The 27,992-nt window shown below is 27.6% G+C and overlaps 2 protein-coding genes across 3 annotated transcripts in view; one reads left to right on the top strand and one right to left on the bottom strand.

Moving 5' to 3' along the window:
• Positions 1 to 262, bottom strand: part of Sec15 (exocyst complex component Sec15) — a 57,760-nt gene extending 57,498 nt beyond the window's left edge. The window contains exon 1 of the mRNA XM_075365832.1: positions 62 to 262. Within this exon, the coding sequence (XP_075221947.1) occupies positions 62 to 156 (95 nt within the window). The 5' untranslated portion in view covers positions 157 to 262. The remainder of the gene's footprint in view (positions 1 to 61) is intronic.
• Positions 263 to 432: 170 nt separating this feature from the next.
• Positions 433 to 27,992, top strand: part of LOC142324817 (E3 ubiquitin-protein ligase RNF103-like) — a 40,472-nt gene continuing 12,912 nt past the window's right edge. Inside the window, exons 1-5 of one of the 2 annotated variants that reach the window (XM_075365834.1) lie at positions 433 to 563; positions 1,824 to 2,122; positions 9,199 to 9,472; positions 23,166 to 23,277; positions 25,550 to 25,760. In XM_075365834.1, coding sequence (XP_075221949.1) covers positions 1,891 to 2,122; positions 9,199 to 9,472; positions 23,166 to 23,277; positions 25,550 to 25,760 — 829 coding nt within the window. In that variant the 5' untranslated portion in view covers positions 433 to 563; positions 1,824 to 1,890. Of the gene's footprint in view, positions 564 to 587; positions 868 to 1,823; positions 2,123 to 9,198; positions 9,473 to 23,165; positions 23,278 to 25,549; positions 25,761 to 27,992 lie in introns of those variants that run through there. The other variant, XM_075365836.1, reaches the window with a different exon arrangement.

The following is a 27,992-nucleotide window of genomic DNA, read 5'->3' as shown; positions in this document are numbered from 1 at the left end:
TAAATGCGTAAAACAGAAAAAAATGAAGAAATAAGTTCTGTTTTTGTTAGGATATTCTCACCTGAAAGTCGAACCCCAATAATCATAAACACCTTCGATTTCTTGCAAATATAAATCATAACGTTGATTTTTGGAATCCTGATTATTTAAGTCCATTATTATATTACGAAATCAAATAAATGTGAAATAAAATTGTTAGGTACAAGAAAACCAATAACCTCAAATGTAAACACCCATTAAACATTTAGATCGATGATAGATGACATTTCGATCGATAGTACCAACATGCATTACAACGTTCAGGATATCTCTCACCTGTTCATAATATTCTTAGTATTCTACAAACCCATTATTCTTAATATAAGGGTGAACAATTCTTTATTTAATAGCCTCTTTAAAAAGTCGACTTTTGGGTAAAATTCGTAAAATTATGCTATAATACATACGTAGTGTTGGTATCCCTGCGTAATCATATGTTCTTTATCATATCACGTCAATATGGAAGTCGCGTCTGTTATCGTATAAATTACTAGTGAAAGTAAATTCTTGTTTTCATAAATTCAGTAAGTCAACTTAATCTTTCTTTAACAATTTATGTGCTTTTAGTTTTGTGTGTTTTTAAAACAGAATTTTTATTAGATGTGACTCAACGCAATGTATTTCTTAAAAACTTTAATGTTTTGAATTGCATATTTTATTGAATATTTGAAGAACGTCCTCGAAAATAAACCAGTTTGTGCAGCAAGTTTCATTTTGAAGAATGTTGATAGTCGTGATCATAAATTATATGCATCTACAATCGGCTGTCGGTTACATAAGCAATACAGTTAGTGGGAATATAATGCTCAGATAATTTAGTTATGAATAGTAAGAATAATATAAACATTTACATTTTAATTATCATTATTCACCTTAATTTTCTGTATAATTCAGTATTTTAGTTTAATTTGTCCCAAAAATAATTCTATTCTCCTTTTGTACGAATTTTTTGGTGTTGCTGATTCCAAATTAGTTGTAAACAAGGAAAGATCTTTAAAATATTTGTATTATCAGTGAAAATTAATAAGTCAGATCTCTTAATTCAAAGTACCCTGTAAATTATTTAATGTGTAATTACTTTTTATAAAGACTTTTAACCAAAAGCTTAGTTATATTAATTACATTTTTATTGCAATATATGTAGTCTACTTGTAAATGTATCGTCCATTTTAAGTGTATGAATGTAATTACCAAATTTGTATTTTATCAAATAATTTATTGCTACAACAGGTTAAACATTTATTAATATTTTACTTACAATATAAAGTGAAGAAGTGATCTTTCAACAAAAAGTGATTTCTGAACATAAAATTAATTTATATTATGACATTCTGATTAAAATGTACATTTTACTGAGTAAAAATAAGTGACTTCTGTAATTATTTAGGCATGTAGTACAGAGTTAATAATCATTACTTTGTTATAACTTCTTTTTTCATTACCGTTGTTCTATATGAAACTTAAATGCTGATGTGTCCTAATAATGTGAAGTTATTCAAAAATAATAGTACGTTCAATTTTCTATATTTATAAAATATTAAATTTAAAATATATTTGTTAAAATATGTTATATATTCATAAACATCCTTATTTCAACCAGTCAGTATCTCAAATAACAGATTTCTTACATCGTAAAAGCTAATAGCTGATTTGTATATTTGACTCCTAATTTCTTCTGTTTGTGATGTGGTTCTGAATTCTAATTTTACATTGACATTAGTGCAAGCACATAGTTTTTCCTTAGAATGTTGTTTTATATTTTTAAACTGTTAATTTTTTTTCAGACGCTGATGTTATGGTTTAATTGAAGCATTGATAGTTTCTTAATTGTACTGATGCACAACTAAGGAGATGCACTGTATGTGGGCAGCACTTGTTCTGCTACTGCTGTACATGTTAACTGTATTTCTTGGATCAAGAGTACTTGACATTGTATTGTGGTGTACAACAGAACAAGGCAGACAACTTGTTGATCCATTCTTATTAAGTGTTAGACAGTTAAAACAACTGTTAGAAACACGAGGTGTTAGCCACACTGGTTATATTGAAAAACAAGAATTGGCCCAGCTTGTGCAAGATTCTGGTATGTTAGTTTTTTTTACCCATAAGTTATTAAGTATATCTTTAAAAAATAGTAATAATTTTAGTTCATGTTACACTACTTACAACAGGATATAAACATAGTTAGAGTTCAGCAGTTGATCTTGCCCAGTCACTAGCCAATCAGTCCTGAGATCATTATTTGAACTTTAATCTTTAAACATTAATGAACAACTGATGAACTGTAATTCTAACCACTTACTTGGCCAATTAGTTACAATTTGTTGCTTTAAAATTAGGGTCTAATAAATTCTTTTAAGTTGAAAATAGTATTTATCAGGTAATTTAGGATCGTTTGTAATGAATATCACCTAATATTAGTAATATTAAACAACTTGCTTTCAAAATAATACTTCAGAAAGCCTTTTAGACTCTTAATTGTCAGGCCCTTCAATATCTGATCGCCTGTTTTAAGTGACATCTATCTTAAACAAAATAAGAGATTCCTTAAGTAATTCAGTCTATATTTAGTTCATTTATTTAATATGTGGTGGGTTCTTAAGTTTTCATACTGTTCAAGTATGTTAGGGTCTTCATTTTTTTTATATGTATATAAATTTTGGTTAATGTATTTAGATATATAAAAAATGTGTGTGTTTGAACACCATGTTTTAGGTAATGATTTGCAAGATTGATTTATTGTTACGTTAGTACCAAGTTATATTCTTTATATCTGTGTGTGAACATCAATTCAGTCTATCCAAAGTACTGTATTACACGGGCTTTTTTTTAGCTTGCTTACAAAAATTTATTTATTAGTCAAAATAATGTATTAAAGGTACATGATGGATCTCTTTTAGATAAGTGTGTAATGTGAGTTTTCCATTTATTTTAAAGGTGTGTGTGTGTGTGTTTTTTTTTATATGAGCCAAAATTATCATGTTGTTTAAATATTTCTAAGTTTTAGAATATTTAATTTCAATAAGGCCCATTTTTTTCATTTTAATTGTTATTTCAGCCCTATAGAAAGATATTTTTGCACCAAACTGTGTGTTAACTTATTTTATTTTTTTAAATTGTTATAAATGGTATAGCGTTTTTTATATAAATTAATTAAGTTTTAATTATTTATATGTATGCATTAAAAAAAATTATAAATAACATGAAATTACATTTAGCAAATATGCTAACTTGATTTTTTTAAATTTATTTGGATGCCCTAGAATATATATTTTTGTTGCTACAGCTTATTATTATATAAAGAATAAAATTGTGTATGTTTGTAATTGGAATTAGAGTATAAATTATATATCAAAAAATTGAATAATATTAATCAATAGAAGTTGACAATAAACTTAAGAAAACCATAGATTGGTGGAAGATTTAACGATTTCACACTAAAAGAAATAAAATATACATTTAAAATTTTGAAAATAAATTCAAAATCTAATGAATTGCTACTATGAAATATTATTTATAGAATTTTTTTTAAGAAATATTGCAAATACGTGGAGGAAAATTGCTTGTCTATTCTCAATTTAATAGGAAAGGACCAACAGATCAAAATTGTACAATATTCATTAGTTTATAATGGTATTAAAATTATATATCATTTAAGTCATATATTTATATTTGATTATTAAACATGTTGTTTTGCAGTTTTTTTAAGTTGTAAATCTCTCAAAATGACTTGACAAGAGTGCTAAGCAGGTGGAAGTAGTTTTTAAAAAATAAATAATACAGAAAATTAATTTACCTGGTTATGGTGTTAATTTTGCCCATAAAAGTTATTATAAAAGAATTATTTTTCTTTTAAAAGTTTATATATTTATATTAGTTCCTAAATAATTTTATAAATTCATTTATTATTTTTAATTTATTTATCTCTTGAATATATTAACTAAATTATGATCTGAGACGTATCGCATAAAATCTACATTTGTTAACTACTTTTCTACATAGTTGCCTTAAATTCAACACATTTTGCATAGTGTTTCATGAGTATCTTCATTCCCTCTTCAAAAGATTCTGTTGCCAATGACTTATACCATGCAGTAACAGCATTTTTCAATTCGTCATGTCAAGCATTTGTGATACAAGCCATTGTTTAAGGTGAAGAAAAATAATTGCTGGGTGCTAAATTGAGCTAAAGGATGGTGGATAATTGAAGATTTTCCAATTGCCACACTCTGAATTATCGCATCTGGCTGGGTACTGTCATGCAAAAATAAAATTCCACAATATAGTATCCCATTTTTGTTTGTTTTTTATAGCTCTTGTAAGATTTTTTAACATTTCTCAATAAGTTATAGCATCACAGTAGTTCCACGATCACTAAATTTGACAAGCACCAGTTTTGTTCCAAAAAATAATGGTCATAAGCTTCTTTAACAAACATTCTTGTTTAAACTTCTTCAGTCTTAACAGATTACAAATGCCATCATTGCATTGACTCCTGCTTAGTCTTAAAATTTGAATAAGAAATCCAGGTTTCTTCTCCAGTAACTAACTCCTCCTGTAACTCCATTCATACTGTTTGCCCACAAACAGTAAACGTTCACTAATATCTTAGATTAAATTTCTATGATAATAAATGAATAATAGATTCAATTTAGTTTTTGTTATCTGATTGTGAGAAATCCATAGTACTGTCAATATTAAGAGATACAATGAGAAACTCAACTTTTTTTTCCATTATATTATCCATTTCTCAATAATTTGGTTCAATAGTATCTGTTGCATGTTTTAGTAGTTTTCCCATTCCTGCTGGCCTGTTTTATCTATGGCTTTTAAGCATAGATTTTTAACATCAGATATTATAAAAGCAATATTTTCTGACGCTATGTAACTTTTGATTTCTCCCCAAATTAACTCAGTTTGAGGAAAATTTAGAGTACTTAATGGGTTGAGTACACAACGATAGGGATGTAATTGAAACACAGTTTTGGCACTGGATCTTGCTAACTCATCAATTTTATACCATTAAAATTATTTTTAATGTGTGAAACCCTTTGCAATAATTGGACCTTAAGTTCATCTTCTTTAAAAATCACTCCTTTTGAGCTAAGCCACATTTTGATATTATTCTTTTTCCAGTTCTTTCCTTTTTACTTGAATTATAAGGGGCATTGTCTAAGATAATAACCATATTATCTTTCAGAGAAGGTAACACATTGCTAAACCATTTCTCAATAAATAAAATTTGCATACTTTTTTTGAATCACATATACTTTTTTAGAAACTTTTTCTTCAATTTGCCTGCAGGGTTCTGTTCCTTAGGAGACCATAATTCATTAGTAGATTTATACTCACAAATCACATTGTACAATGAAGCAGTACAACTTCTACTAATGTTAACAGTTTATTAATGGCATCTGAAATAAACACCGTTGGATTACTCTGTTATTCACTTTTATAAGCATTTAAAATGATATGTTTTTCTGCACAACTTAAGGGCTTTTTTTGCGGCCTTTTTATCAAAAGAGATATCAGTAATTGTGCACTATTATCAGCTGAATCACTATGGTGTCAAAACAATGGTATTACTCAAGCCATGCAGACACAAATCTAGGAATACACTAAACTCATGTTCCAGTAAATTTTTAAAAAATGCATTATATTAACTTTAAATAACATTAGAGTAATTAAATAAGTAGCAGAAACACAAAAATTAAATGTGAGAATAAAAAAATGATCATATGAGAAAATCAAGGGTTTTAATAGAACTGAGAAGACATAATATTATATAAACATTTGATTACATTGACTACTATTAGATAAATTAGTTGCATGGCCTAATATATGATTATTGGTTATAATATTGTACATAGATATGGCCGTGTTGTAAATCGACACTGATACAAGGAACGTGACTCAGCAGAATCATGATGAAAACACAAACACAGTGTTTTTTTATTCTTCACTCTCTCTAATAATATAATTATAAATGATAAATGTGTCATTGCTATTAAAGAACTACTCAATAAACACTTAAGTCAAATAGCTGTATATATCTATACACAGTTACGTGTTATATGCCCTTTCCCAGTTTTGAATACCTTTTTGTTTCACAACATACACATGCAACAGTGTAGATTTCCAGTAGATGCCTATATGTTTGACATGGAATCAAACAAGGAAAATACATCTACTTTGCATCTACTACTTTTGCTTAAATGCTAGGATAGTCTTTAGCAAAAAAAAAGAAGTCTTTAGGATAGTATTTTTACAGTAGTTTATCTAGTATTTTAAGGTTGAATAATCAGACTTTGTCTGCTGAATTGACTAAACCACTCTTTACCGAGTTTAGTTACTTTAATTTCAGCTATACATTACGTTAGTGTGAAATTTTGGTAGTGCTTTTCCAGAAATATTTACTTGGTGTCATAAGATCTAATTATTCTGCTCACTTAAAATTTGTTTTCACCTTTTGCATGAAAATTTTTACATTTATGTTTTAAATATATATATTTAATATTTTCAAATATATATTCAAAATTTATCTTTTGTTGGATATTTCTTTCTAATTTCTTTGAATTTTTTTTTTTATATTTGTTACAATCAAACATAATGTTACAGATATAACAACTTTTACAGATATTCCATTTAATTTCATGCCAGATTCTTTTTAGTTTTAAAATTTTGTGGTTTTATTTTAAAATAAATTGCCTCCATGGATTTATTTTATAAGTTATATTAATTAAAACAGAGGATCCTCTGCTTTAATTAGAATAATTGATACATTTTTGTAGGCATATATATTTTTATTTTATATATATATATATATATATATATATATATTGATTCCATGTCAAACATATAGGCATCTACTGGAAATCTACACTGTTGCATGTGTCTGTTGTGAAACAAAAAGGTATTCAAAACTGGGAAAGGACATGTAATATATAACTTGTGTTTAGACATATTTGACCGAAGTGTTTATTGAATAGTTATTTTATAGCAGTGATACATTTATCATTTATAATTGCATTTAATGTACTGTTTATCAGTCTGATTGTGAAGGAAAAGTTTTTTATTGAAGTTATGAAAAAATATAGTATTGAAAAGCAAAAATATTTTTATCATTATTGTTAACTTTTCCATTCTTCCAATGATTTTAATTACTGTAGTTTAATTAAATTATTAAAAAATAAAGTCAGTTTAATTAACAAATATATATATATTTTTTAAATAATAAAACAAAAAATAAACTTAAGTAATAAAAACACCCTAAAAAAATTCCCACCTGACTGGACAGACTTGCACAATATTACCACAGTTTGTTAAAGTACTGGTAACAAACTCTGGTAATCATCTTCTCCACCCATTACATTGGTTAGAAAACTCTTGTGTGGTCTTTGTAAATGCATTAAACCACAGTTTACTGTGTTGTAGAATTGAATGATGTACGTATTTACTCAATTAACAATTAAATAGGCACTTCAGTCGAAATAGCTGGGTGTGTCAATACAATGGCATAATGTAGTATTGAATATATTAAAACTGGTTTTAATAATTTTAACTTCACTTGAAATAATTCAATGAGGAAATCTTCTACCCGTCAGGACATTTTTATTTCAGTATTGGATATGGTTTCCATGTATTCTAATAAGGAAGTTAAGATGGATGATACGTGAAAAATTACCAGATCATTGTTGGGAATTAAATTCAAGACTATCTATTTTGTCCAAATAGTAAAGCTCTGTCATTTTGTCAGGTTATAACTGTCTTATTTCTAGTCAACTGATTTGGTATTTATAGTTATATTAGATCCATTATGTTGAAAAATTCTATTGTTTTGAATAATATGTTTTGCGAAGAGTTTTTCTTTTAATCTTTATTTGAATTCAATGAAGTAACTGTAACTGATTAAAGTAAGTCATACTCTAGCAGATTGTCTATTGTTTAAATATTAAAACAAAAGCATTTATATGACCTATTAAACAGTTATTGAAATTCTTTAAGAAATAAATAAAGACCTGTTTTATTATTTACATTTTTATTATTGTACTCAGTTGATTATTTCTATATAGCCCAGAAATTTTAGAATCTAGTACTGTTGATCTGTACTGTGTTATGTCTTTATTAGCGACTGATAATTATTTTTTATTTCTCATTACTCAGAATTATCTTAATTTAATGGTCAAGTAATCTCTTAATAATAACTTCCTTTATTGATATCATAATTTATTTTCAATTTTTTTTATAACTATAAATTTTATTTATCAAAGACAGTTTTTTGTTAAAATTATTGTAAATAATGATGACAAAATCAATATCCCAAAAAACAAAGCCACACTTACTTTTATTGTTACTTTATCTGCTTGCAGATAAAATAAATACAAAATCAACTTTTTATTTTTTTATTATTATTTGTATATACTTTTCATTTGTTTGTTGCTTGTTAATAAGAATAATATTAATTATAGAAGTTAAAGGTTAATAATCATACTGATTTCATTTTTGTTTATATTATTATTATGTTAGCTAAGATTCCAATCGTGTTACTTGTTGCTATGTCTGGTTAAAATACATTAATTTTCAATTGCAACAAGTTAAACTGTTAATGTATAATCATTTGCAAACATAAATTGACATAATATAATAAGCCTTTACCTCTTAGTTTTGTGTAAAATAAAAAGTCAGTCTGAAAATTAACATATGTTTAGCAATGTAGCAGTTAACAACTTTAATTATTTACATATTTTATTAGCAACACTTTCTTTAGAAAAACACATCACTCATTTGAGAAAATTAGCTGCTCAAGAAACTTATTAAATAATAAAATTTTCTCCATTAGTTAAATTATGATATCTTGAGTATGTTTTATTTGATTTTGATCGATGAAGTACTCAAATATAATTCAGTTTATTTTTCTAATTTTCAATCCTGGAAATAGTACAGCCATCAGCAGTTACAGAGTGTGATATAGACAGCAATTCAAAATGTTACTACATAAAAAATTAGGCTGTGATAAATAAATGAGGTATTCTCACCCAACAATGGAATTTTCAAACTAAATTTATACCTATAGCCTTCCTCAAAATAAGCGTTATGAAATATGTTGCTATTTTATTATATATCCTTTTTTTTATTTATTTACATTCATATTTGTTTTAGCTGATGTCACAACAGCAGAGGTATCAGAACTGAGTGCAAGGGAACAGGAAAAACTGTCTTCTACTTCCGACTCGTTCGAATTTACTGGCAGTGCTCATTTTTATGAACAAGTTGAAGATACAAAAGATAGTGTTTGGTTGGTTCAAGTGATTCCAGCAGGTAGGGATTCACAACAGGCGCCATTACTGGATGATTATACTTGGAAATTTGTACATAACCATGTAGCTCCATTTGCTGTTCGCACTGGAATTTTTAATTGTAATTATGGACGTAGGTTAGTATGTTTATAATAATTATGTTTTCTGTTTGTCATGTTTTATTTGTTCTTAATTAGTGTATAGTCAAACATTTGTTATCTGAATTCTGTTATTTTGAATTTCCCAGTAAATCAAAACAATTTTTTTAAAGAAGATATCAGTCAAAAAATTATTACGCTTGGTTACTTTTGTAAGATTGAATTCACATAGATTCAATATAAACTCTAAGACAGAATAATTTTCCCATTTATTTAAATTTTATATTAAATCATAACAAAAATAGACATTAATATTTAATATCTATACATTATTTTTTAATATTTAATAGACATTAAATCATTGATAGTTAAGTTTTGAAAAAATACAAGACTGGGAAGTATCACAAAAGATAAAAATGGTTTTGAATTGTTAAACAAACTGTGAAAGTATTATTTCCTTATAGTTTTTGTGTAGAAATATCAATGAAAAGTAAGAATGCCAAGTGTAAAACATGTTCAGTTTCGGTTTTTGTCATATTCACTGATTGAACTACTTACATTATTGGATATTATTACTGCTACATTAGATCTTGTTTCTTCTGATTAAAGAACAAGTATAGTAGCTTTGTAATGCAAAATTAATACTGATTGAATCAATAATAAAGTATTATTTATTTAATTAATAATTATCTCTTAAATAATGAATTTTAATACATTCATTATTATTATAATTTTAATGAAACATAAACTCAAGAACTTCTTTTGGTAAGCATTTTATTTTTATGATAGACATGTATGTACTAGTGATGATGTATAACAAATTGCATTCTTATTACGAAAAAGTAAGATATATAAATTAACTTACATGTGATGAATTATATTTTTTTAAATTTTGTTGATTTTAATGCATGTATGTTATATTTATGTTAACAGAATTTATTTAGAAGAGATGTATGATGCATTTTGCTTGTTAAAAACCAACATTTAGAGGAATTAGTAAAAAAAAAATATGTCTAGTCATCAGTCATTGATTGGTTTCATGCCATTTTCTTCCACCCCTTACTATTCTTCGCTGATTTTTTTAAGCTCATTATATTACTACATCCTAGATCTTAAGTTGTTTATTTTATATGTCACGAGTCTAGCTTCCTCTACAATTTTTGCTTTCTGTAATTAAACTTTATGCATTGGCCAACTGCTCTAGTTTGTCTGTATGAGATTTTGCTACAAATTTCTCTCCTCTCTTCATTTCATATTTTATCAATTACTTGTCTAATTTTTAATGTCCTCCTTTAACACAATATTTCAAAAGCCTTTGTTCAAATAGTTATGAAATATAAAATAAAACTTATTCTAGCTGTATTCATGCAAAGAACAAAAATAAAGAAAGGCAAGTAATTTCTAAATAAAAAGAAATTTAATTTTCAAATAGACAATTAAAGTAGAATAGAGTTTATTGTGATTTAGGTTTTTATATTTGACTGGGACTATCTAAAAGGAAGGTGATAGTACAATTTTTTTTATTTGATTCAATTTTTTCTATTTATTCACAATAAATATAGGTAGAATAAAGGCTGTTTTGTATTTTTTTTATAGTTTTGTGTTTGCCATGTTACAACCATATGTGCTAGTTTTTAAATTTTTATTTCTTGTAAATGTTCCTTTATTATTTATGTATAGTAGTTTTTCAACAACATTTTATCATAAACAATTTTCTATATCAGGATTTAATTTTTTTCATTATTACATGTTTTTAAAGTATTTACTTATAATTAATTACAGCGTGTTAAATTCACTTAATCTAGTATAAAATTATTATGCGACTGCCCAAAAAAAGGGCTGTAAGGTTCAATCCATTTGAAGTGACCCAAGGGTGGTTGCTGGACCAATTAAAAAAAAAAATTGAAACTTACCCACTTGTTTCCTGCATGTCTCATGAACTTAAAACTATTTTTTTTTTTTTTTTTTTTTTTTTTTTTTTTTTTTTTTTTTTTTTTTTATTTAAGCAGTTTACCTGTGGTGGCCATTTTTTGTTATGGTGTGGACACCTATTTTTGTGATTGTAAGGGTTTAAGGAAAAAATCATAACTAAAAAACTATTAGTCCCGGAAGGATGAAACAAAATTCAATTTATTCATAGTTTCTCAAGGTAAAAGATTAGTCCAGTGGTTTATTTGCCTATCTCTCTTCTTTCTATAAAAAAAAAATTACCAATAAAGTTGAATGTGAAAAACAGTGAAATTTCACTTTTGGTAATTTTTTCAAGAGGCAGGAATGGCATACACAGTTTGAATTATTTTTTTGTGTGTAGGTATATGTTAGTAATTTTACCATAAATAATATGGTGATATATTTACCCCTAAATTTTTATGAATTTTTGAAAATAATTTTTTTTTAAATTCAAATTTTGGCTTCAAATAACTTTGACAGGGCTGGTGATAAAAATCTCAGATTTGCACAGCTTGCAATGTTTTTATATATGTTTATGGCAATAAAAACGTTTCTTGTGTATTAAACCAATAAAAAAAAGTTATAACCTGTCAAAAAATCTACTAAAAGCGATTTTTATACTTACTACTAGAGTTGAAATAGACTTGTCTGAACTATTCAGCAGCAGTGTTCATGTTATAACAGGCACTTGAAATAATTTCCAGTCGTCAGGAAAACTCATTTTACAACATGCTTATTTATGCGTGTGGCATCAATTAGCTTTGTAGTTACAGACTGGTCAGTTTGACATTAGTCATTGTTTGGAAGTGTTTATTAAATAAATAAATAAATAAGTATTACTTAATAATATTATATTTGCAAATTTTAAAATTGGTTAAATTTTAAAATTATTTTCAATTAATTTCACATAAAACAGTGGAAGAATAATGTTCTATGGGAATTAATGTGATTGAAGAGTATCATAAAACAGTGTATGGTATAGTGCCAAAAGAACTCATTAAAATTTGTGAATTTAGTGATGAAAACCAACAACATATTTTTTACTTGTTAATTGTCACTAGTGTTCATAAATATCATGAAAAAAGTTTTTGTGAAAATTCAGTCATCTGTATGGATAGTTCTTTTGTGATCCTTTGAGAACTCATTAAAAATCTTCAAGAAAAACGCAAGACAAATAACATTACAGCGAGCTTTTAAAGAGCACATTTTTCCAAATTTAAATTTAGTTCCTGGAAAGTTTCTTTGTGTCAACTGTTTCAAAAGTATTTTTTTCAGCAGAACAAAGAACTATATGAATTCGAAGACCAAGAGCAATATTGAACAATTGGATGCTGCTTTTAGCATTTTGGGTGTATCACCTCCATCAAAGTTGAAAAAGTTTAGCACAGATCAAAGATCATTAGCATTAAAACTTAAAATAAATAAGTTATGTCAATAATTAAAAAAGAATCTTGAATTATGTTTTGACTCAAAAGTTGCTGAAAATGAAAATCCAGCTCAATCTTCTTCACATGAATATGATGATCTTATTTTAAAATAAAATAAAAATGTGTTCTTGCTTCTAAAGAAGATAATGTTAAAATTATCAGTTTACTTTCCCAGTATTGGACCAGATGTAAAATAATATCAGAATTCAATCTGTCTGAATGTTTGGTTAGACTTACTAGAGAATTAGTTAATGAGCAAGGCATTCTACCAGAGTTAGGCAAAAGACATAAAACAGGAATTAGTAATGACACAATTAAAAAAGTTATGTTATTTTATGAAAATGACAATAATAGCAGGCTGTGTTCTAGTAAAAAGGATTGTGTTAGCATGTCTGTTGATGGTGTCAAAACGCATAAGCAAAAGCGCCTTGTTGTGATAAACTTAAATGAATTGTATGTCTCCTTTAAAAGTGAAAACCCTGAGGAAAAAATTGGAAGATCAAAATTCTGCAAATTTTCTTAAAGTGGTGTATCTGGGACTCATACAGTTTGTGTCTGCTCTCACCACCAGAACATCAAATTTATGATTGATGGTCCCGAACTTAATGTTGATTATAAGAACTTAGTAGACATTTTTGTTTGTAACAAGGATAACTACAGCCATATGATGAATTTGTGCACCAAATGTCCAGGTAAGCAGGCAGTGTTTGACATGCTCAACTTTTCCGAAGAGTATGATGTGTTGCCAGATACAATAATGTACAAACCGTGGGTAATAGCCAATAGAGCAGAGGTGATTACTGATCTTCAGACCAAATATGAGTTTTTTGAACATTAATGGATAAATTGGAAAAACTGAAAACTCACCATTTCGTGTCAAAATCTCAAGCTCAGTTTTTCAAGAAGAAAAAATCAGAATTAGGTAAAGCAGACTTTGCAGAGAACTTTTCATTTCTTCTTCAAGATGAGATACGAAGCTTTAAAAACTTTTAACAGACCATATCAAGGAAATACATCAGAACATTAAAAAACTCATCTATTTTACTGATGGTGCTTCAAGTCAGTATAAAAATAAAAAGAATTTTGCTAATTTGTCCAGTCACAAAAAAGACTTTGACCTTGAATCCAAATTGCAAATTTGGATCATCCCAAGGGAAAAACATCTGTGATAGTAGTGGAGGAACAACAAAATGAGAGATGGCAAAGGCAAGCCTGCAAAGGCCATTAAACAATCAGATACTAAAAGTAGATGAAATGTATTTATTTTGTAATCACAAGTTGAAAAACATCAAGTATTTTTTGATTAAATCAGATTAGATGGCTAAGATTTCGGGAACTGTAAAAAACCGTTTTGACTGCTGTGAAAGAGTTGTTAATGCTAAAAGCTACCGCAACTATGTTCCTGTGTCAGAAGGCATTGTAAGATGTTACTTTACTTCAGGCTTCAAGGACTATGAAAACCATCCTGTGTCAAGTATTGTACCACTTTCACTTAAGGAAAAACTCTATTGCTTGTGTTTATGATGATCAGTAGTGGATAGGAATATTAGCCTCAAAAATAGGTTCATTTTCTCCACCTAGCTGGATCACGTATATCATTCCAAAAGTTTCAACAATACAAAGTATAGGTAACAATCTGCAAAGTCCTGCAAAATCTGTAATGTTGACATTACTTGAACTAACTACAGTGAAAGATCAATCTCACACAATTTCAAGATAGTTATCAGAAGAGATATCACAGCTGTTGGTTAACCACATTAAATAATAACTTTCATTGATACAAAAACAGGCTATTTCATTAAAGAAAAGTTAAAATTTTGCTATAATTATTTTTTTCTTTGATAATGTTTAGAAAAACAAATATAAAAATAAAAATGAATTCTTGAAAAATAGATGTAGGCTACTCATTGAAATCTCAGTTAGGTAAGTTTTACAAGCATTTTTGAATCAAATTTGTATTAGGTTACTAGTTAAGTTATCATTAAATTATGTATGACCTATCATTAATAATTAAATTTTTTTTTTTTTTTAAATATTGAAAACTTCAACAACATAGAGGCTAAATATAAAAAATATATAAAAATTGTGTAAAGTGCAAAGAAGACAAGAAACCCCCTCGTAGCACTTATTTAGTGAGTCAAAATGGTATCGCTTTTAACAGGTTTCTCATGATTTTTGTGAGGTTATAACTTTTTTATTGGTACTATACACAACAAACTTTTATTTGCCATAAACACCTACAAAAACATTGCAAGTTGTGGAAATATGAGATTTTTATTACCAGCCCTGCCAGAGTTATTTGAAGCCAAGATTTGAATTTTTTTTTAAAAATTAGTTTTCTAAAATTCATAAAAATTTAGGGGTAATCACCATTAATATTATTTATGATAAAACTATGAACATATTACTACATATAAAAACAATTCAAACTGTGTATGCCATTCCTGCCTCTTGAAAAAATTACCAAAAGTGAAATTTCACCATTTCTTATGTTCAATTTTATTGGTAATTTTGTCATAGAAAGCATAGAAAGAAGAGATAGGTAAATAAACCACATGACCAATCGTTTACCTTGAGAAAATATGAATAAATTGCTTTCATCCTTTCAGGATTAATAGTTTTTTAGTTGTGAGTTTTTCCATAAATCCCATACAATCACAAAAATCGGTGTGCCACCATAACAAAAATGGCCGCCACAGGTAAACAGCTTAAAAAAATAATAACAATTTTAAGTAAGGTAAGTGGGTAAGTTTCAATTTTTTTTAATTGGTCAAGCAACCAGCTTATGTTTGGGACACTTCAAACAGATTGACCTATATTGCCCTTAAGGATGTATGTATATATACGTTTGTTTCACCATAGCAGCTCAACAGTCAAATGGATTTAGATGTGTCAAATAATTTGCCACCTTGGTTTAATACTTTGATTGGGTTTAAATTATTATAAGTATTATTTTATTCACTGGTTCATTGAAATAAAAGTCTTTGTTTTGATTATATCCCAAATTGTTTTTATTATAATATTCAAACTTGTGCTTCATATCTGTTATGTTGTTATACATTAATTATACATGACTGTTTAAATACATGTTGAATCTCTGATGGTTAGGACAAGGCTGACTATTACAGTGGGAGTCAGCGTAAAGTAAAGTTTTGCTTTTAGCATGGAGGGAGCCAAGTGAAGCCATCCGAAGGACTTTTAAAATTTAAGTCCTTTAAATAAAATTTAAAGAATATGAAATGAAACCTGAGACAACATAACTGCCTGCCGAAAATCGTTCTTTTTTTTTACACATTGTAAATGAAACTATTACAAACAGTAACATGAATCATATATTTTTGCAGTTATAATAACTTACATACTGCATAATGAAGCATTTTAACAGAATAACAAACAAGTTTAGTTGTGAATAAATGAATAATAATGTAATCAAATTGTTAATATTTATAATTAGTTGAAATGGTAATTACATTCATTTTGATATAGTATTAATAATCGTAAATTTATAATAAATTAAGTAAAAGCTCATAATAAATATAACCTGTAAATAGTACTTTGATTAATAATTATCAGCATATTGCTAAATAAATAATAATACAATTGAATAATTTAATATAGAACTAAACTTAAACAAACTTATAATTATAAGTTTGAAATTACATTCACATTAATCTTAATAAATAAATCTAGGAATCCTAATCCTCAAAATCAGTCAATTATTACTGGTGTCTTATAACATCTAAATATGTATATAAATCAATACATAATTATTTAGTGTAGTGATTCTCAAACCTTTCCAAGTCACAGCACCCTTTTTCAATTAAAATTTTTCTGTGACGTCCTACCCTAAGTAAAAGCATAACTACTCGTAAATAAGATATAAAAGTAAATGAAACTCTTGTATCTTAAATGTTTTTTTACTTTATTAATATTAAATTAACAATTAAAAATGTCTTGGTTCAATTAATTATGAAGTTTTTTCGTCCCTGTGAAGAGGCTGCGGCTCCACGGAGCGCTGTGGCACACAGTTTGGGAATCACTGATATAATGTCTAATATAAATGTGAAATCATAATTAAATTAATACCAATATGTAAATTAGGTTATAAGTATTAATGCAATATTTATGAGCATGTTAACAGTCATATTATTAGAATATAATCAATTGAAATTACAAGAACAATAGTATGAAAATAATTAAATAAATAAAAAATTACTTAAAAATATTTAAATTAACCATTTAAGATTGGTAATAGGCATAACTTATGCATAATAATGGACCATTAACTGTATGCAAATCAACAACCCTTACTAGGTTGTCAGAACCTGGGTGATAATTCCATGTTTCCAATGCGTGGATGAAGAATTTTTGTTGTTAACTATAACTAAATCTCCAACACAAAGATTACGGGAAGAAGAACACTACTTATTGCATTGCTGCAAATAATATAAATAGTCCTTAGACCATCATCTCCACATAGACTGTATAAATTTTTGGAATAATTCCCAACAGCCTAAGTGATTAATTTTAATTTTTTTGTAATTGAGTTCAGGCAAAGAAGTGAGTGGATATCGTATGAGAAAGGGTCCTGGAGGTAGAGATTCTGGGTTTCTATGATATGTTGAAATAGTGAGGTGGATGGGAATTGAAACAGGCTTCAATTTGTATTAAAACTGTATATAATTCCTCAAAATTAATGATCATTTGCCCAATTACATGACACATATGAAATGTAACACTTTTGATTGCACTTTTCCATAAACCACCAAAATGGGGTGAAGAGGGAGGAATAAATGACCAGGTTATCCCTTATGTAGTTTTGAACTCTTGAATGTCTTGATTTTAGTTTTTCTGAATTTAAAAATTGGTACAACTTATAAAGTATATCTTTCGCAGAATGGAAGTATAAGTTTTGGCTAGTATCAGAAAAGATTTGAGTGGGAATACCCCCCTACGTGATATAAATCTTTTAAATGCTGCAATAAACGACTGTGAAGCCAGATCAGAAACTAATTCTAAATGGCTAGCTTTAGTAGTGATACATATGAAAAGTGCTATATAAGATTTGCTTAAAGTCTTAGACCTCTTCCTACCATGATTGGACCACTGAAGTCTACTGTGCAAGTAGAGAATGATCAGGAAGGAATAACTCTGGAAGATGGTAACTGACGAAGCTGTTGTACCTAGCATTTTGCATTATATCGAAAGATATCATACATTTACAAATGATAGAAGAAATAATTTTCTTATCATTTATAATTCAAGTTGTGCAATAATATATGCTCTCTGTATTTAATCATTGAATCACATAATTTTTTACATATATTATTAGTATATTTTACTGATTTATTATGCTTACTAATATGCATATCTAATTCATGTCTTATAATAATTACGAACATGTTTTTGACTGAATGTATTGTAAGTGTACATCATTTCTGAACTAGGATTTTTAAATTTATAAATAAAATGGTTCATAGAGCATCTGTTAGGACAGTAATAGTTGTGTAATTGTTTTCCAGAAAGAAATTTCTTTGTATAGAATTTTCAATGATAGGTATATCTAGCATGACGTACTGTAATCTGCTAGCCTAATCTATTTCTATTATTAAATATTATTTTACAATGCATACACTTGTTCTCTTTTTTATCTTTTTTCTGTTTTTATCACGTTCACATTCTTTGTGTCTAACATAATCATTTTTCTTTTTGTACATCCTCCTAGTATCTAAATCTGTATATGAACTACTTCAGCTAGTTTCGGTAGATTTATTTGTATCTGAATCAGAATCTGTATCACTACTACTCTGACAAGAAGATGATGATGATGAATCCAATTTTGGTTTTTTTACTTTGCGGTAATCACTATTTCCAGTTAAATCAATATCGCTAAAAGACTTTTTATTCTTTCTTATATTGCTATTATCATTAATATTTGTACTATGTGAAATATCAATATTTTTATTTTTATCACTACTGCATGATGGTTTTGGATTTTGCATTTCTTTTAATTTACTGTTACTATCAATCCCTTTTACTGGATTAACATCATTAGAAAATATTTTTTCTAAAATAAAATAACTTTATACAATTTCAGATTAATTTCAGTAACCATCACTTTAACAAAAATTATCAACATTAATTTTCTTTAAGTGAATCCTTAACTCCCTAGGTATATCTTTATTTACATTATTAATTACATTTAACTGTTCTGACTTATTCAATTCTTGACTTGACTTTTTACATTAACAAAAGAATCCCCTAGTTGAATGTTATTATTTTTTCGTGGTAACAAAACAACAAATTTGCCTTGATTATTTCGAGTAGTGTTGGATTGAATATGTTTTTCACATGTAGTGGTTTCATTAACTGAAGCATCAGTATTAATTTCTTCAATTTTCCAAAAATTCTCAAGTATAGTTAGAGAATTTTATGAGTGTTATGAGCAAGAAAAGACGTGGCAGTATTGCTCTTAACGTTATTAGGAAGGTGATCACTACATCCTAATTTAGTTTCCTGAATAATAGGATATCTAGAATTTCGAATAAATTTCCCAGGCAAGATAAAAGTCAAATAGAATTGACCTCCAATCAGTATGTCAATGTTATTGCTGTGTTAAACTTGGGATCTGCTAGAAATATATTACGAGGAATATTAAGATTAGTAATGTCAAATGTGGTTGATTGAAGGCTATTATCAAGATTATAATGTAAGTATAACACTGTATTTGGATTGAGATAATGAATTATTTATGCCTGAATGGAGAGATTATTTTTAATGAGTTTAAGTCCTAATTTTCAGGCAATTTTATAAAAAAATTGAATTTTTTAATAAAATTCTGCATAAATGGTTACCATATGTGTCATTGTTGTTACATATCGTGTTGATAAAAATGTATTTCTATTTGACTGATTATTAAATGAACAATAGGTAATATATTCAGGCTTATTACTATCTAAATTAGAATCGTTGATTTTGTCCTTGTGAACGAGTGTATTATGTTTTTTGTATAAATCATACATAAATTTTTTGATTTACACTCCTTTATAGAATGGCTTTTATTTAAACAAATAAAACAACAATCGTTATGCCTCAAAATGTCTGCGTTCATTGATGGACAAATTTAAAAATTCCTTACAATGTTGTAAATGATGGTTTGACTTACAAAACAAACATAGAATTAAATTTAATCACAGAATCAAATTAGAAAAAAATTTTGAATAAAAACTGATCCTATTTCCTTTATATTTCTTATTAGGATTTAAAGTAAAGTATTTGGTTGAATTATTATAATGCTGTGCTTTGGTTTTGTTATCCGTTTTCATTTGAATTAAATGCATTAATATTTTCGAGAAGTTGTCTAGAATTAAGAAATTTGATAAAATCTTTGATGATAGGAAATCTTTCAATTGACAACTTTTCCTTCCATATTCTTGAATGCAGTATTGTAATCAAATTTTGATGTTAGAAATTGGATGATAATAAATTCATACTCATTTACAGGAAGTTGCATTCTTCTAGCATATTCATATTTGAAGAAATTTCATTGATACATTTTGATAAAGTTTCTACAGAATCTTTTATAGAATCTGAGCTTAAAATGCGCTCAGCATTATGAAATGAATTATATATTTGTTGTCAAATCGTACCTGTAATAATTCTAGAGCAATAACATAATTTTCATTAGTTATTGGCAGATCTTTAATGATATCTAAAGTTTCATCCTTCAAAGAAGAATGTAGATAGTGTAATTTTTTAATATTAAAAAATATTACACGCCTGACTGTTAAATACATGTTGAGTCTCTGATGGCCAGTACTTGTCTGACTATTCTAGTGGGACCCAACATAAAGTAAAGTCTTGCTTTTATCATGGAGGGAGCTGAGTGCAGCCGCCCAAAGGGCTTTCAAAATTTGAAAGTTTTTCATAAATAAAATTTAAAGTTCCTCATTATTATAAAATTAAAAATTTCTCCTTTAATAAAATTTAAAGAACATGATATGAAACCTGAGTCTTAACAAGATGTATGATCCCGCATTGGAATCCTTACATTACTGGAAGTGTCAGAAACTACATTAATGGGTATATATATATATATATATATATGTATTTAGTAGCAGAGATTCGTTGGTTGAAGCACAAACTTTAATGAATTGAGTTAATGAACTGTGTGAGCTTCTATTACTGCGTTAGCTGGATTTGAACTGAATGATTCAAATCAATTGAATAATATTATTACAAAAATAATAGAATTAAATCTATGTTAAATAATATAAAATAATATTAAATAAATGTAAAAAAATGTCTGTTAAATTTCTGTAATAATATTAATAATGGGCTTCTCATGGGGACTGTATATGAGGCTAGAGTGGTGAGGTATACGAGGCTAGACCAATCATCACCATCAACTGATAACAAATACAGTGTCCCTGGGGTGCTGTTTTGGGATGTGTAATGGGGTGTACTTATAATATCTCTGCAAACAAAAGTCTGATTTTCAAAATTCAAACAGTTATTTGTTAGTAGGTTGAAGGCTAACTTTTGCATGTATCAGGTACACTCTGGATCTAACAGATCACAATTATTTGGATATTTTGTCGTATATCTTCTCAACCAATCTTCTGATTTCAAAATTCAAATGTGGTATTTGTTAGTATAATACAAATACCAGCAAATATAGAGTTGACTGCATGGAATCAGGCAACTCTATTTTTGTTTTGGTTTTATTTCCATTGAGGGAACCAAACAAAAATTAACTGATATACACAGAAAAATCAAGTGGCATACACTATGTCGAGACCAGCTGGAGCCTGGTAAGCTCCCACCTACGGTCTTTGTAGAGTGTAATGACAGTATGAATAGAGGTAATGCTGTCTGCATCAGATTGAGGATTGAGCCTACTATTGTTGAATTTGGTGCTTATGGTGGACAGCGTAAAGGGGAATGGTGTATGCTGCCAATAATTTTGTGCTTGGCTGTGATGGTGCATAAACTACAAGGGCCTATCCTAGATAAAGTTTTCATAGAGCTGAGCACTCGCATATTTGCCAAGGGCCAAGCTTATTTAGCACGAGTCACATGAGACAATTAGAGAGTTTAGCCATTAGTTATTTGGATCCCAGAAAATTGATGTTTGATCCTTACGATAAAAAGTCCCTTGAGGAACTCAATTGCTTAAAAAATATGTAAGTTTAGACAGGTATACGCAAATTAAATAGATAAGTTGAAATGTGTACAGTTTTCTCATTTGGCTCAGTACAATAAATATGTTTTATTCACAAGTTTTCAAATCATGAATTTTTTTTGATGATCACTAAAAAGTATTAAATAATAAAAGGTTATATAAAAATTAAAAAATATGACTGCCAAAAAAAGTAATAGAAATAAATAAATAAATTGAACTAAAAAACCGACAATAAATCAAACTAATAAAAAAGAAGACAAGATTTGAAAATAAAGGACTAAACATCATTATGCAGTATTTAATTAAAGAAAATAATGGGTGATCAATCAACTTTCAGACAGTTTTAATTTGTTTAAATATATTTTTCATGTTGTAGAAATAGAGGCATTTAAGGTTGTCTAATGATTAAGTTCTCACCAGGAGTTACATCGTTAAGAAAATTTTGTCCTTTAATGAAAGTATTTAAATACAGTCAGTGGGGGGGGGGGGGCTTTTTAATATAAAATAGTTAGTATTCAGAGCTCTTTAATATAAGTGAATTACTATTCAGAGCCCCCCCCCCCACAACTACATTTAAATATTTTCATTGAATGACAAAATTTTGTTATCGTTGTTCTAAGTCCTGTTGAGAACGTATTCATTAAGACAAACTTAAATGCCAGCTATTTCTACATGAAAAAAATGTTTAAACAAATTAAAACTGTCTGAAAGTTGATTGGTCACCCATTATTTAATTTAATTGAATACTTCATAATCATGTTTATACCTTTAGTTCCATATCTTGTTTTATTCTATTTATTGTTGTTTTTTTAGTTCACTTTATTTATTTATTTTTTTTGGGCAGTCGTTTTTTTAATTTTTATAAATGTTTTTATTATAATTAATACATGCATCCTACAGTAATCTAGAAAATGCACCACTAGTCGATAGCAAACACTTCTTTGTTTTAATTTACTGGGATTGAGCTATATCCGATAAAATTCTTGTATATAAGGTATAAGATAATTTAATTTTGTAAAACTTTTGCATAATTTTGTTGTTGCATATTCTTTTACTTGGCTGATTTTGTTTGATAATTAGAATTAAATTTTGTTTTAAATCACTTCTTTTTACTCTCAAAATTCTTATAGTTAAAAAAATATGGCTCTATTTTTAAAATTTGCTTTTATAGGTTATGTCGTAGTAAAGGCTGGTTTGAGCCATTACTGTTGTTAGCATTGCCTAGGGGTACAAAACCAAAAGACAGAGTGGTACTACGTACTTCACAACTAAATCGACCTCAGGTGATTAATATTTAATTTTTATGCTTTGTATTGCTATTATAATTCATAGTCATTTAATGATATGCTGTTGAAAATGAATATTGTAAAACCTCTGAATAGAATACATTATTAGGATCAAAAATATATGTTTGAAGGAAGGAAGGCCTGAGAAAAGCAGTTTATTACAGATTAACAAATGTCTTTTATAAATTATTAAAAACTGAAAAATATTTGTTTGTGCTAAATTTTTTACCAGGCAGATTCTTTTACTAAATTAACAATTGTGTCATTAGACATTATTGCCTTCAATTAGAACCATAACAACTGCAATAAAATGTATACAACAATACACTATGTATTTTTTCTATGGGTCTCTTATACCACAACCGTATCTGTAAACTACTTATCAACAAACTGAAGTGCTGGTTAAACATTTAAACCATCTCATAATCTCTTTTGTTGATAAGATGTTAATCATTGATAACTAGCCTGGATATTTCAATTTGGTGATTTAGGCCACGAATTCACCCCAATAGTGGCATAGTATCAGCATTTCAAATTATTTGTTGGGAACATGCTGGGTCTTTTTTTAAGTGCAGAAAATTCAGTTTTAATCTTGCATATTATATTTAGTTGATGATGAAATTTGAAAAATGAAATTCTGACTTTTAATTGGGTCTAGATTTTATTTACCTTCTTAATGTTTTTGTGAAATTTCTCCAGTATTTTTCACAAAAAAGTAAAAATAAAAACACATTTGATGTGTTTGCACCTAATTAAAATTTCTTTTGTCACAAACAATGATTTCATTGCCATTATTTTTTCATTTTCAAAAATATTGCCAGACTATATATTAAATTATACCCAAAATAGTCTAAATAATTCTGAAACATGATAAAACTATTTTTTTTTTTTTAAAGTAACTAAATAAGCAACAAACTCATGTCAGAGACAGTAAAAATAATCACAAAATGCTTAATTTTTATTAATTTTCAAAGAATTGAGAAAGGAATGTTTTTAACTTAACCATCCATGAATATTATAAAATTGAAATTGCATAAAAACAAATACTGAGAAAACATGAACATTAAAAATGAAAACAGTGATGAGTCAAGCTTTGTAACTAATTTTTTAACTGTAACATTACCCCTGTAGCCACAGTTACTAATGTGATAGCTTGAGTTTTTTCCACTCCCAGTGTAAATGTAATGCACTCACAACCTACAGTTTCTTTTATTGATTTTACCAGAATGCTTGTTTTATTTAAGATACCAATGTCTTATGATAACATTTTAATTTTAAATTATTATAAAATGTTTTGATTTATATTACGTATGAAATCTTCGATGATGTTAATGTATATGGTTTAATATACAAAAAATCATCTGTAATATCCATAAATGAAGATTCATTTACTGAGCCATATTCTCACATCTCCTGTAAAAAACATAGAATTCCCCTACATTAATAAGAATGTAAGAAATAATGATATATGAAAATTTTAATTTTTTTTTTTAGTATGGAGTATTTTTATAATATGTAAAAATGAAATGCAAATTATTTTTACTTTCAAGTCATCTCTTCAGTTATTTAGTGTCTGTTGTTTATCGTTAAGAAACAATATTTCAAGGATTGATAATCATAAAACTGTTTGTTGTGTAGCATTGTTTATAGTTTGAAGATTCCTACTAACATGTTTCACTGTAAATGCAATGAATATATCTGACTATCTCAGTGTAGATTTATTAGAGATATTCATTTCTATGAATTCTGTAGGTTCTTATATGTAATTATATCAGTTTATTTTAATAATTTAAAACAGTTGGTTGAGATTTAAACTTTCTACTAATGGATGTAGAATTATGTTTTTATTTTTAATATAAATATCTTAGGTTGAAATACAATCTAGAATAATCACAAACTAGACATATGATAATCATTTCATTAAGTTTTTCTTCCATTTACTCATTTCTTCCTTTCTCTTTCTATCTTCTTCCTTCCCCCTCAACCCCCCCCCCCTTTCGCTCTTTTGCACAACAGTGTATGTATAAATGAATTATCAATTTGATAATTTATAATGATGTTATTCTGCCAATTATGAAATAATTTTATTTTCTTAATGTATGTTTTGGTAAAATGGTTTTATATTTAAATTTTTGTTTTTTACTTATATTTTTTGTAATATTTTTCTTACCGCTTGTTATTTCTAAAATGCACTTAAACATAGTACCTTAGCTCTATATCTCAGATTTTTTCACGCTCTATTACTAATTATTGTTTTGTATTTATTCAGGCAATAATCGAATGGTTGAGAGAAGAATTATCAATAAGAGTGCACAAGATATCAGATGTTGAAGAATTAGAAAAAGACTGGTTAACTGACAGTAGTTCTAAGTCTAGTAGAAGCAGCAATGATTTATCCTCTAGTGAAGTTAAAGTATTATTGTTGACTCATCTAATTCACCCTCCATTGTTTTTAGCTGCTCTTAGTATAAAATTTACTGGTAATGTAATTTTACCAGTATATATTTGTTACTATTTTAACATTTTTATAATTTTTTAAGAAAAAATATTATTTCATATTAATCTGATGACTGTAGACTCATACATTACTGCATTTTTTATTCCTAAAAAACAGTGATATACAAGATATAGTTGAATTTTATCTTGATTGTCAGGTCAGAAAGTTTCGTTTAATAGAGTTGGTTCTGCTAATTAACATTGATTGGTAGTTTTCTTTTGAAGACAGAATCAGGACAATAATACCATTAATTCTTACTGAATTTTGACCAAAAGAAGTCATACTCCTTGCATAGTCTTTTGTACAAGAGGACCATCTTTGGTTCCTTGTATATGATGGTAGTTTTAAACATAATTGTTTAATATTCTTTTTGTTACATTATTAAATTAGTATAATTAATATTAATTTGAATAAAAGAAGAAACTAAAAGTTCTAAAAATTTGATATCAATGATCCTTAACACTTTTCAATGAATCAACATCAACAGAAGTGTAATTTCAAAAATGATCAAAATTACCTAAATAAATGAATAATGCTTCTTTTTTAGTTAGGTGAATTAAATCTGAATTTTATTGTTGAATATAAACTGTTTTCTTCATTAGGTACTTTAGAAAGTAAAGACTGTAAAAGATGAAGAAAATGATTGTAAATATGTGCAGAAAAAAACACAACTTACCATTACAATAAATAAAATATCATACAATCCATACACAAAATGGCAGCATATTTTAATGTGATACACAGAGTGTTTGATTATATAAATGACAGACATTTACTACAAATTGAGTAATGACAATAAAATAATTGAAGCAAATTAGTTATTACACTAGGCAAATTAATAAAATTATGAAGTAGATTTAAAGTAGTTCACTACATATAACAGAACACTTAATAGTTTATGTGATGATATAAAACTTAAACATATCACATTAATTTAGAATAAGGAAATTACTAATAAAGTAACTAAATGTTAAAAAACCTTTAAATAGTACATAAAAACAATATATCAAAATTAATTAGACAGATTAACAGTGTAGATAATAAATTCAAAAATAATGGTGAAGAAAATTAAAGTTCAATGACAAAGATAGCGGTAGATTGATATAAGAAGATTTATATAGAAGATATAAAATACACAAAAAAGTTATAACAACATATCGGGTGACAATTAATTAATGACCATATTTACATTGACAGTTTTATGGTAGTAATTTTTTTTCTATTTCTTTTTAGGAAAAATAAAGACCAACATTAGCAAAATTTAGTGGTGTAACTTTGAAAGGTGGAGTACACAACATCCAGCAGCAATAGTGGAATTTTATTTTGCTAGCAATTACTCAGTTATCACTGCTCAAAGAAGGTTTCGCACTAGGTTTGGTGGGCATGCATTTCCTTGAAAATCAATTCGGCGATTTGTTGAATCCGATAGAAACAGATGCAGTGTAATTGATGCTAAATGTTGATGCTGTACAGGTAGGCGTAAATCTGTACACAATGAAGAAACCGTAAACACAAACTGCAATCATAAACTCCCCAAAGAAATCTGCAAGAAGATTGTCACAAGAAATTGGTGTCAATAGAGAAACAGTGCAACATCCTGAGAAAAAATCTGAACTTGTTTCTTTATAAACTTCAGTTATCCCACAAGTTGAAACCAACTGATTTTCAAAGTCGTTTGGCACTATGCAACACTATGATTGGATTTAATTCAGCCAATCAGAATTTTGAAGAGAGGCTCAGTAATAACTGGTGAAGCACACTTCCACTTATCCCGTTACATGAATAAACAAAATGGGAATATAGACTGGACAAAACTCATGTAAGATTCATAAACATCCTTTACATAATGCAAAAGTTACTGTATGGTGCGCAATATTGAGATCATGAATAACAGGCCCAAATTTTTTTTTTGAAAACGTAATTGGTGCTACTGTAACTGTTAACGGTTGTTACAGACAAATGCTTATTTTTTTCCTGAGTTACAGCGTCAGTACCTCAATTTTGGGGATATGTTCTTACAGCAAGATGGTGCAACAAGCCACTCAAGTCTTGATGCAAGGCAATTATTACAACATACATTTCTCAATCATGTGATTTCGAGGTTTTGTGACATTGAATGGCCTCCCTCTTCACCAGACTTAACTGCTTTAAATTTTTTTTATGGGGTTATTTAAAGTCTAAAGTCTATATGAATAAACCAAACAACAGAGGATCT

This window comes from Lycorma delicatula, chromosome 5, assembly GCF_047948215.1.
Source record: "Lycorma delicatula isolate Av1 chromosome 5, ASM4794821v1, whole genome shotgun sequence".
Classification (NCBI taxonomy): domain Eukaryota; kingdom Metazoa; phylum Arthropoda; class Insecta; order Hemiptera; family Fulgoridae; genus Lycorma; species Lycorma delicatula.
Note: the sequence above shows the minus strand (reverse complement) of the source record. Positions and strands in the feature narration are given on the sequence as shown.